At 43.0% G+C, this 12,642-nt stretch overlaps 1 protein-coding gene across 2 annotated transcripts in view; it reads right to left on the bottom strand.

The window, feature by feature from the left end:
• Positions 1–12,642, bottom strand: part of PCSK5 (proprotein convertase subtilisin/kexin type 5) — a 639,880-nt gene that overhangs the window by 85,372 nt on the left and 541,866 nt on the right. For both annotated transcript variants that reach the window (XM_068236619.1, XM_068236629.1), the window contains exon 22: positions 7,016–7,152. In XM_068236619.1, the coding sequence (XP_068092720.1) occupies positions 7,016–7,152 (137 nt within the window). The remainder of the gene's footprint in view (positions 1–7,015; positions 7,153–12,642) is intronic.

Here is a 12,642-nt window from a genome sequence, read left to right as displayed (position 1 = left end):
CCCATAGGAGAGCAGCGGGTCATTGTGGGGCTTAGATCAACGAACGGGAATGGATTTTCCCGTTCATTGATCTCCGGGCGAGCGGGCGGCGGCGGTTTTACTAGCGGCGGGCGGCGTGTTTACGAGCGGGAGCGCGGACAGCGTCGGGAACGCGGAAAGTACGTGTTTCTCCGTCCCTGGTTTTTAAAGGATGGAAAAAGGGGCGGAGAAATACGTACGCGCGGGGGTAAAGTGGTTAATGATCCAATGTTGAAAACAATATTTATCGGGGGCGCCCATATTTCTGCTTTGAGCACCGTACTAACGATATTTATGATATTTCCAAATTTCCTGCTAACTATGAACCTGTACCAGCAATGGTGATGTCTCAAACCACACATCAGCTATGTATGTATTTGTACTTGTATTGCTGATTGTACAGCATTTGAACTTCTCATGTATCTATGCTCTCAACTATTTGTTTTGTATTATCTACAGCACTACGGAAGATGTTAGCACTATATGATTAAAAATAATAATAGCTTTAAATTCCTCTGCCTTTCTTAATATGGCCATATGCGTATCAATTTTTCCGTTCAATTTCTGGCAGATTCAATCATTCTGTTTGAATCTGTCAGAAGTTTATTGCGCCAACATGTCGGATCGATCAAAACTATTGATTGTACAGGATGGAAAATCTCAGTAAATTGGGGGCAGAAGGCATTGTCAAACAACAACCCATAGCATTGCGCTGCATTGAAAAGTGCAACAGTGTGGTTTGATTTTTAATAGATTTCATGCTGAAATCTATTGAAAATTGATGTGCTATGTGTGGTAGGAATCAATCGCTCTCTAATAAGATTTTAATCAGGGAGAGATGAATTATTTAGTCACAGCAGGTGACAATCTAGAAGGCTTCTTTTCCACTTTTGCCCAGCGTGCGTTTCTGAATCGCTCTCTGCCACTTGTTACAATGCGAACATGCTTGTGATTCCCTCTGATTCATAAGGTTATTTTTGCTTCATATTTGCTTTTCTGACACCACCTTTTACATATAAGATTAGGGTTCAAATCCTGGCTGCAGCCAGTGTCTATTCAATAAGGAATCCTTGGAGAAGCCTCCCCAATGCTCCAGGTTGGCCGATTGAGGCCGTAGTGTCTGCAGCTCTCAAGTGTTCTGAATCTGGCAGGAGAAAAGCACTATACAATTGCTACGCAGAGCAGTTCCCTCCAGTGTCAATTCAGAACTATCCAGATGGTGGCAGCAGTGCAACATTGCACTTCCAGCTTTGAAAGGCACTCCGTAATCTCTAAACTGAAGAGCATGACACCAAACTCTTGTATAATTCTATGCACATGCTGCTGTACAATTCTATATCTGTTAGAAAAAGTTTTAAGGTCTAAATGTCAACAAGAAAGAGAAATATTAAAAGAGAGAATTGTTGTTATTTTCTATATGAAAAATACCTGTAGTGCACATAGAACCGCTGACACATTTTTACCATCACAAAGAAACCAACATTTATTATTTGGCTTACAAGGCCCTGAACCTGTTAAAGCCGCCTCGGGAGCTTCTGATAGCGGCACTGTCTGATGAAAGAACTCTACTTTTCACTGTCATTCTACACTGAAACAGGTATATGCAAATAGCATTTTTGCTAGGTTCATGGTTTCTCTTTCAAAGTCTTGGTATGCCAGCACTGATATACATTTGCTTTTAAATTAAACAAAAACAAAACAACTCATGTTCAAATAATTTAGTGCAATACAATTAACCGTATTTGTGCATATCAAAATAACTGACATTCGGGCAATTTACCACACACAAAAGATCAGCTACAGACCCTTATATCTACTGTGTACATTATGTTGCCAGAATACCAGTAGGTGTTATGGTTCCCTGTCCATTCTGTCTCATTTACATCAGAGAGTGCCATGAATACATTAAAGAAGGAATTAGTGCCCTTAATTTGACTGCATTCATGGTGTCCTGAGCAGTCACACAAGTGGCAGATGTCAAAGGTGGACGCTCATTATACCTAATAAATTGGTAATCAGTGCAAAAATATACAAAAAGCAGCTACAACTTCAGATTTGAAAATCTGGTCATACAGATATATAGCAGCTGAGTAGAAAAGGTTACTATCAGAGTCTGTGAGCAGGCTACTACTACTGCTTGGATCAGCATCATCATGCTTTACAGGCAGCGAGGGGGTTGAGCAAAGACTCATGGGACAAAGGCTGATTGGACAAAGAAGACCAATAGGGAGACCACAGCTTAGGGCAGGGGTGTCCAAACTGCTTAGGCGAATGGCCATATTGTCGTTCTTGACAGTGCTAGAGGGCTTAACTAGCGAAATTAAACACAGTTTTTGTTGATTTCCACTGGACATAACCCATATACCATGTGCAATTAGCATAGTGGCAGCTACTAATCAGTGACTGTTACTGCTGCTGGCATAGTGGTGGCAGCTAATCAGTAGCTGCTACTGCTACAGTGGTTGTTGATAACCTAAAGACGAGCAAAGGGTGAGGCAGAGCAGTGACAAGGTGGCCCCTGCATGTGGCACCCTGTGGACTGCATGGAATTAACAAATGTAGAGAGCTTTGGGGGCCACCAGAAATGGATTGGTGGGCCGCATTTGGCCCCCAGGCTGGACTTTAGATATGTCTGACTTAGAGCTATGGAAATCCAATACCATTTACAAACTGCCGAAGCTCACAGTGGGCGGCCGCGACACGTAGGTGGGTGGGGTCACATCCTGCTCTGCGTCGAGCGCTATCATGCGCTCCCCCACTTGGCTACCGCTTCCCGCTAATGTTATTAGCTGGGTTAATCGGTGAGCTGTAGGCAAGATGCAGCACTGGATGGCTTAGGGAGACTGGAGTTACGAGTGGTTTGATGGCAAGACAGCGAATTGGTGAGCCGATCAGTGGTGATGCGCTGGCTGTCTGAGTGCCTCCAAAGCTATCTTCAATTTGCACAGTGTCGGTTTTCTCGATGCTGACTGCAGCTATGTACCATCTGCATGCCCCAGCACTATCTGTCTCCCCACAAACCGGACAGTGGTGGTACCAGTGCCAGTGTGCTTGAGGCATGATTAATGTTGCTGGGTTCTGTATGAGGAGCACTCCACAGCTGTTTTAATGTGTTTTTAAGCCTAAGTTAAGTTTGTGCAATTCTATTTGATACTAATTAAAGGTTTTTATATTTGGACATCCCCTGAGCTGCTGCATTATCTTTGCATATTCACAAATGTGATCTACACATAATATATAATAGGTGGAAGGAGGCGCTCTAAGGTGTATATGGCTCTTGTGTGCTCTCTGAAACAATAGGTTTTAAGGAATAGAAGTTTTAAAATATATTTATTGGACACAAATGACAACGCCTTTCGTGAGCCTTACCTGCTTCTTCAGGTCAATATAACATTGTCTTTTCAGAGAAACACTGTGGACTAGGATTGCCTGTTTTAGGAGCTCTTAGTCCATGGAGTTTCTCGGAAATACTGTTTTTGTTTACTTTTCGTGTTCTGGAGTTTGTCTGCGGAGAGTTACTCACCAGACACACAGTATCTACTACTACTTCATCCACAGATGAATACAAACTGGCTGGCTGCACAGAACTGCCATTTCTGTTTGCTGTGTTAGGCTTTACAACTGTGTTAGTGTCAATTAAAGGGAACCAGAGATGATCAATAAAAGATTTTATACATACCTGGGGCTTCCTCCAGCCCCATACGCACGGATCGCTCCCATGCCGCCATCCTCAGCTGCCTGGATCCGCCGGTACCGGGTCCCGTCATTACAGCCAGTCGGCCAGTCGGCTGGTGGACGCGGCCAATTCTCCGCATCACAGGGGGCTCCCTCCATACAGTTACGCGTGTGGCTGCCTACTGCGCAGCCGCATACGTACGTGTATGGAGGGAGCCCCTGTGATGCGGACAATTGGTCGCGTCCGCCGGAAGTGACGGGCCCAGTACCGGCGGATCAAGGAAGCGGAGGATGGCGACGTGGGAGCGATCCAGGCATATGGGGCTGGAAGACGCCCCAGGTATGTATGAAGTCTTTTTCTATTTTAACAAATCATTCCTCTCTGGTTCCCTTTAAGCATTGTCTAGAATCACTTCCACGTGAAAAAGTATTCTGTGCCCACATTTATATGTGTGATGCCTATGATGCTCAACCCAAATAATTGTGATATAAAACATAACGTATTAGTATACTTATATCTGAATGTGCTAAGAAAAAAGAAAGCGCTTATGTAGAAACAAAAGAAACTGATATTTGTTTTGGCCACTGGCAGTAGGGGAAGATATAAAGAATAACTACCAAATAAAATGTACAACCTGACTGCACAATCATTGGCTTTTTCCTTGCAGGTGTCACTTGGACACACATATCTACAGCCATAGGCAGAGTATATAGTGCCACTAGCCACTGATCCCAGCTGATATGGCCTGTAATGTTCACATCATAGCAGGCCATTCTTAGGGATGAAAAAGGCCATAGGCATCAAAGGATGATTAGAAGTTCAGGCACAATTCATCTGTCTGAAGATGTCTTTTGATCAAGCTTCAGGCACAGACATGTCAGCTGAATTCCCATGTTTATGTGATGGAGAGGGAATGTGGGAAGGCAGCAGTCAACTCTAGTGTCAGTTTATCCCATGAGAAATAACAGCATGTCCAATCATTTCTAACCTGAGATGTCTCAGCTGGTGATCTCTGCAGGTGCCCATAGACATGAAACTAATTTTTGAACCGCCAAAAGCAGCTCATGTCTGCAAATATTTTAGGGCCACATCTGTAAATCAAACCGGACTCAACACAAACTTATATTTTTTGTTGTTTTTTTTTCTACTTTGAGAAAAGTTTTATTCAAAAAGAATTTAAGAAATTCACAACAAAAATGTACAATAAGGATCAAATAAATTGCATTAGTTACTTCTCTATAAGGGACAAAATGATTGAGACGTATTTCTTTAATCAATATTGGATAATCAAACCCCTAAATTGTATTAAAGCACAGCTTTTACAAGTCATTTAAATCTTACAAACACATCTCTGTCACTTTGTAGAAAATAACCAAAAATATTCTTAAAGGGAACCTGAGGTGAGAGGGAAATGGAAGCTGCCATATTTATTTACTTGTAAACAATGCCAGTTGCCTGGCAGATTTGTTGATCTTCTGGCATAAGGGCTCTTTCACATCAGACAACACGAGCAGGAGCCGTTCTCCTGCACGCGTTGTCTGCCTGCGGCGTGTCGTCGGGTATCTGTGGTGCGACGCAATCAGCGGCGGTAGCTGGTAATTAAACCCGACGGAAAACGCCAGCTCGCGGGTGGGATGGAGGAAAAACTGCGCCCGGGTGCGTCGGAACCGCAACGCATCGAAACGCAGCGTCGAGTGTGAAAGGTAAAATGAAAGTCTATGGACTTTCATCTTACCTTGGTTAACGCAAACGGCTGCGGTTTGCGTTAACGCACAAAGTCTGCCCTAATGTGAAAGAGCCCTCAGTAGTGTCTGAGTCAAAACCTTGGAACAAGCATATGGCTAAGTAAAACCTGACTCAGTTGAGTTAGAGTAGCTGATCTGCTGCATGCTTGTTCACAGTCTACATCTAAAAGTATTAGAGGCACAGGATTAGGACTGCCAGGCAACAGGTATTGTTTAAAAGGAAATAAATTTGGCATCCTCCATATCCCTCTCACCTCGGGTTCCCTTTAAGTCTGCCTGATTTTTTCTCTCTTTTTTTTTTTAGCATACACAACTGTCAGGTGGTAAACATCTGCAACATCTGCTGCAAACACTTTACACTCTGTACACTTATTAGGCTTCATTGCTTTTCTTCAGACATATAAGGAATGGGCATTTTTTGTTCATTTGAAGAAACAAATATTGTTCTCATCAAAAATAAGATCTAGGATGCCGAGACAAAAAAGCTTGATAAACTCAGTAAGTGGCAAATGGCTGTGCTAAGCTTGTGTATTTGATTCTCCTCTCTCTCTATATGACCAAAGATTTCTGTCCAAACATAAATGTGCTTCCTGTGCAGGAGGGAGAAGACGAGCAAAAGTCTGACTGCTAGGGATGAATTCAAAGCGACCAACTGAAATCCATCCAGCGCAACCAACCACTGTTCTTCAAAGCAAAGTCAGCTGTACTGAGCAGGTGACACCTCTACAGATTTCACCCTATAAAATGCATTGTTTGCATTATCCATTTAGGCCAGCCAGTGGCAAAGAATCATGTATGGGTAATATTTACTTAGGCTTCACTCTCTTGACCTGCACTGCTGCTACTGTTGACGGGAATGTTGCTACTCCTTCTATGCAATATACTCCTAGCCCCCCCCCTTTCCTGTCATGTGACTGCACACCCATTAATGCAGAGGGCAAGGTGGAAGTATGTGGCAGTTCCAGTCCATCCATTTATGTCTTGGCCATCATGTACACATGCTATAAACATTCTGAGACAGGCGTAGTGGGCTGGCAGACAGTAAGTATGTATCAGATGCAGCCTTACTGTTTAAACTATCTTTCCCCTACACATCATCTATACGGTTTTGTTCATATTTCTAGTCTTATGTCTAGCATGGACTATATCTGCCATTAAGCATAGATGTGTACTGCTTGCACTGCATTTGTGATGCTGATGATGGATTACATGTGTGGAGCAAGTGCCCAAATACTGCTGTACTAACTGTGTCTGCAGCATCAGCGGTTGTTGAATTTTATGCATGTATCTTATATGACAATCATTCATATGTTCATATGTTTCCCATTGGCTTTCCTCTATCAACAGTTATATTACCATCTCCCCGTTTTGACCTTTACATTTTATTATACTCACCATACCTTTACAGCTAGTAATCCTGAGTTGAAGCCTAGCACACAGGAGAGCAATATCATTTTTCCAGAGCCACAAACATCTCACACGGGGGATGATAAATTTATCTCTTCATCCTATCACTGCTGAAATGTAATTGTGTGTGAAGTCATTTACAATTTCTCCACCATATTACATGACTTACCAGTGCCACAGGATGTACATGCATCAGGCTCACTGCCATTGCACGCTTGACAAGTATGATGACAAAGATGACATTGGCCATTAAGTTCATATTTGCCAGAAGGGCAGATCAATACACACTGTCCGTCATCAAAGAATCTGTGACCAACAGAAGACACAAAAGTAATAATAATAAGTGGATGATAAAATGCATATAGACCAAGACAGAGAGAATGATAGAGAGAGCCACAAAGACGCTCACAAGACTGTAGGCTGATATACACAGATTGCAACATGGTATGAGGTGAATTTATAATGACAACACAATACAGATGGGCAGTCTTACAATTGTTTAACCAAGCCCAACTTCTACTCTGCAAAGCAGCAGTGCATGAGACATCATATAAAGGCAACATGCTAGCTAAGCGGTTAGCACTCTTACCATGGGGTTTGCAGGTGATCATAGCATTTACACCAGTTACCTCTGGGTGCATTGGTCTTCTCCCACATCCCAGAAACATGCTGCTACTTTAACTGGGTTTCCTCAATGTGGCCCCTAGGCTATAGTATACAAATAATTGTATGTGGGCCCCAGAGGGACGGGAATTAATGTAGACTACTCAGTGCCCTCTGTATATTGCTGTGTTAAAAAGGAACTGTAACAAAAAAACAAATTGTGGGAGGTACTTACCTCAGGAGGGGGAATCCTCTGGATCCTAATGAGACCTTCCCCATACTCCTTGGCAATCCAGTGCTGACAGCCCCAGAACAGAACACATGTAAATATTTACCTTCTGCTCTCCTGTGTATGTGCAGTAAGGGCTTTCCGATGGGCTCTGTTTGAAATAGCCGAGCCCAATCAGGTCCGCTCTACTGCGCAGGTGACTATTTCCGCTGGAGTCCATCAGAAAGCCGCCACTACGCCTGTGCAGCAGCGCAAAAGGTAAATATTGAAGGTACTTGTAGGTGGATTTTTCCAGGGGAGCCAGCACTGGGTCTCGATGGGTGAGCTCTGCTGAAGTAAGTATCCCCCAGGGGCTCTTTTTTTTGTTACTGTTCCTCTTTAAATGTGTGGGGGGTATACAAAGCCACGTAAAATATATAGAGAAACAGTGTGTGTGTGTGTGTGTGTGTGTGTGTGTGTGTGTGTGTGTGTGTGTGTGTGTGTGTGTGTGTGTGTGTGTCTCACAAGGAAAGTACAGTTAAAGTATAACATGACAATTATTGTGATAAACACGATGTTAAAAGTTAAGTCAGTATATACAGTATATAATACGATAGTCAACCAGAAAGTAATAGCTGTTTGCTTTTGTCTGCCATGCAAGGTATTTTCTCTGTGTAATTTTACTTGCATCTGTCAGGTCAACCTCTCCCTGCATCTCTTGTCACATGACTGCAGAATGCCGGTAATTGTTTGTTCAGCACCATTAACATGACCCCACCCAATCCCTCCAACTCATATGTGAGGAGTGTGATGCTACTACAACAAAGGGATTGAAAACATTATAAAAAAAAAAGATATGATGAATGCTTAAAGAAAACCTGTACTGAAAATTAAAAGTCAAAATAAACATACACAAGTCATACTTACCTTCCATGTAGTCTACTCCTCAGTGTCTTTCTCCTGTCCCGCGTCCTGTTTGTTCACTGTGATCAAGGGAATTTTCCGTCCTCCATTTTGAAAATGGCCATTACACCATAACAGCTTTCTGGTCAGCACACAGTTAAACTGTAACATCGCCCACTTGAGCCATAGGGAAACATGGACATTACCTGGTACATCAGTTTTCCTCTCAGCTATAACTGACAGCAACTGATATTTTACTGACAGCAACTGATATATTTCAGATCTGACAAAATATTGTCAGACCTGGAAGGGATTATTGTCAGAAGAAAATGGTGAGCTTCTGAGAGGAACTGATGGCAAGGTAACTATTTAATGTTCATTTGAAGTTACCTCATGTGTTTATTTTAAATATTTTTACTCAGTACAGGTTCTCTTTAAAGAGGACCAGAGACGACCAAAAAAGATGTTATACATACCTGGGGCTTCCTCCTGCCCCATCAGCCTGTATCGCTCCCACGCCACTGTCCTCCACTGCCTCTATCCGTCGGTACCGGGTCCCGTCATTTTGGTCAGTTGACGCAAGCACAGTGCGCTCCCTCCATACTGTGCAGGCCTACGCATAAAGATATGGAGGGAGTCCCTACGCTTGCGTACTTTTGCCTGCGTCCGCCGGAAGTGACAGGATCCGGTATTGGCGATAGAGGCAGCGGAAGACGGCAGCGTGGGAGCGATCTAGGCTGATGGGGCTGGAGGAAGCCCCAGGTGTGCATAAAATCTTTTTTTCATTTTTTAAAGACCGTTCGTCTCTGGTTCCCTTTAAAGAGAACCTCCAGACTAAGAATCTACTCAGCAGCACTGAGTAGTTTCACAGCATCAGAACTTTGTTTTTCTTACCCAAGCCTCATTTTTAGCTGCACAGTGGAAAACTGCCTGGGCATTTTTTCCCCTGATGTTGTGCAAAGCATGATGGGATTTTTGATGTTGTTCTTGTTTTGCTGTTTTGGTGCAATTTTTTTTTTATTATTATGAATTTGAGATTTGAAGCCTTGCGCGCGCAGCTGGGATGGGTGATCAGGACACAGGACATTTGGAACTGTGTCTCATGCTCCCTTTCACCCCCTTTTAACCAAAAAAGATGGCTGCCCCCATGAAATCACAAACACTTGCCTGTTCTATTAAAACAGGGTGGGTAAGAGATTATATTACTTATCTATTTTAATTAACATAACTAATGTAACTTAATGACAGTATGTTTGTTTAGGCTGAAGTTCCCCTTTAAGTAAAGTAGGCGATTATTTGGTGAAATAATCAGAAGATATAGTGGCCCTTATGCAATTAACTTTTTTCCTAAGTTTTCTCCTAGGTGACACTTCCACAACTCGCCAAAAAAAAGCCACCGGCAAGGAAAAAAATACTCAAAATAATTTTAATAGTACTTATACTTATACTACTTCTCAGGGGGCGTAGCAATAACCATAGCAACCATAGCAGCTGCTATGAGCCCCTGGATCAGAGGGGGCCCACCTAGGTGGTACTTAATGTATTCACCATCAACTTTCTTGTGTTCCTCCACCCCCAAACTTTCTCTCAGGCCCAGTGCACACCAAAACCGCTAGCAGATCTGCAAAACGCTAGATGGTTTTGGAGCAGATTTTAGAGCGATTCTAGGCATGTTTAGAGATTTAGGGTTTTTGGTTGCGTTTTTGTGTAGAATATTACAAATATTGTTACAGAAAAAGCTGTTACTGAACATCTTCTGTAACAAAAACGCCTGGAAAACCGCTCTTATCTAGCATTTTTCAGAGCAGTTTTCCACTTTCCTATACTTTACATTGAGGCAGAAACGCTTGTGCAACCCCAAAAGTGCCGCAGGACCCACCTGCTGGTGTGCACCAGCCCGTTGAAATACATAAGCCAAGCGTTTTCCAAGGCGGAAGCGGTTTGCGGATCACTTCAAAAACCGCTCGGTGTGCACCAGGCCTCAGTGCCCATGAACTATGTGCAGTGCTGATTGCATGGCAATGTAAATTGCCCCATAAACTTATATACATGGGGTAGGCACAGGTGGCATTACTTAACTATAATCTGTAAAATCTGGATCCTAACGAGGCTTCCCCTGTCTTCCGGTGTCCCAGCACAACAGCCAACCCGCCTCTCCCCACCCCCGAAACCCAGCGAGGTAAATATTTACCTACTGCGATCCTGCGCAGGCGCACTAGCGGCTCTCCATTTGGGTTAAGGAGGAAATAAGCAAATCGGATCCGCTCTACTGTGCAGGGGCGAGTCCTTTGCCCCTGCGCAGTAGAGCGGATACTATCAGGTTAGGCTATCTCCGCCTTACCCGAACAAAGAGCTGCTAGTGCGCCTTCGCTGGGTTGCGGAGGGATAAATATATCATTGCTTGTCAATCTTGTCGGGGGAGGTAGCGCTGGATTCCCCACAGCTACAGGAAATGGGTAAATCTCATTGGGACCCTGAGGTTTCCCCCTCCTGAGGTAAGTACCCCCCAGAGGGCATTTTTTTCAGTATAGGTTCTCTTTAAGAGTGCCTACATCTGAGGGCCCCATGAAAGTTTTGCTATGGGGCCCCATGATCTCTAGTTACACCATTGCTACTTCTTATACTTACCCCTACTTTTTGGTACTTTTTCAGTTGCAATGTGCTGAAAAGGTAGGTAGAGGCGAAGAAGCACAGGGAGATCCGGGAGCCCAATCTGGTGCAATAACGTTAATAGGTAGGGAAATTTTGTAAATAGAGAAGGTAGAATACTCACAAGAGTAGGTTGCTGGATGAGGCAACCACTTGTTTTCGCGTGTGGAGAAGTACCGTCCCCACTCGGCCTTTAGTATTGGTCGCTGCTTCCACAAAAATAGATCTGTCCGGAATCCTCCGACACTGATGTCCCCCTAAAGTTAGGGATACTAGCTAGTTTAAGGGAGTGTTTGGAGGCACCCGGTAAGTGGCTGTGGTATTAGTAGCACTCTATATGGCAGAATCAACAATAAATATAAAAGAGTGGTCCTACCTTATAGGTGTTTCCTTTACGGGAAGTATACAAGCAGAGATATGTGATTTAAAAGGAAGTTCAATTTTATTGGTGCACACGACAACGTGTTTCACGGCATTAGCCGCTTCCTCAGGTCAATAGTAGTGCCTATAGTAATAGTAGTGTTAATAGTGTTAATAGTAGTGTGAGTATCCGGGCGCCGTATCTACCCTCCCTGAAAGTGCTGAAAGTTATTTTAATGAAAAGCTGAAAAATGATCTCCTACGATATATAACCTCACGAGAAAAGGCTAATTGTATATGGTCCACTTGTGTCTAAAGCAAAATAAATCAATGTGTCCATAATTGATTAATTGAAAACAGCTGTTACTTTCTGAATGACCCTTGTACTTCAGTAACTTGGCCCAATGAACCACTTGGATAATAATTACTCACTCAGCTATTTCTGACAACACATAATTTTTAACAAGGCTGGATTACATTTTAAACCTATTAGAATTGTCTGAATAATATCTGAGGTTTGGTTTTCAGTATCATAATGCATTGCATGAGAATTTATCATAGAGCACATTGCTGGCAACTGTAAGACCTGTTGACTGACATAACCTGAAAGGCAAATGAAGATTTGAATGGGGTTGTTTTCGAAGAGAAACAATTTCATTTTTCTTTATATACAGCAATGTTTCTCAAACCTGTCCTTGTGGCTCCCCAACAGTGCATGTTTTGCAGGCAGCCTCACCTATGCACAGGTAGGTAGGGTCTCAGCTACATAGAATCCACTTAGCTGAGGCACTAATTACCCCACCTGTGCATAGGTGAGGTTGCCTTCAAAACATGCACCGTTGGGGAGTCACGAGGACAGGTTTGAGAAACACTGATATACAGTATCATTGATTGATGTCTGTGATACATATCACAGTATCATTTATGATATCTGTTTACATATGTTATGGCTGCATTGAGTGTATTAATATATTAGCTTTGAGCTAATACGCTTAATTCCCTGCTATCTTCCACCAGATAGGCTCTTGGCTTGAGGTGAGGTCAGTACTTTGATATTAACATCTTGCCACACT

Source organism: Hyperolius riggenbachi, chromosome 1 (assembly GCF_040937935.1).
Source record: "Hyperolius riggenbachi isolate aHypRig1 chromosome 1, aHypRig1.pri, whole genome shotgun sequence".
Lineage (NCBI taxonomy): Eukaryota > Metazoa > Chordata > Amphibia > Anura > Hyperoliidae > Hyperolius > Hyperolius riggenbachi.
This window is presented reverse-complemented; position numbering and strand designations above follow the sequence as displayed.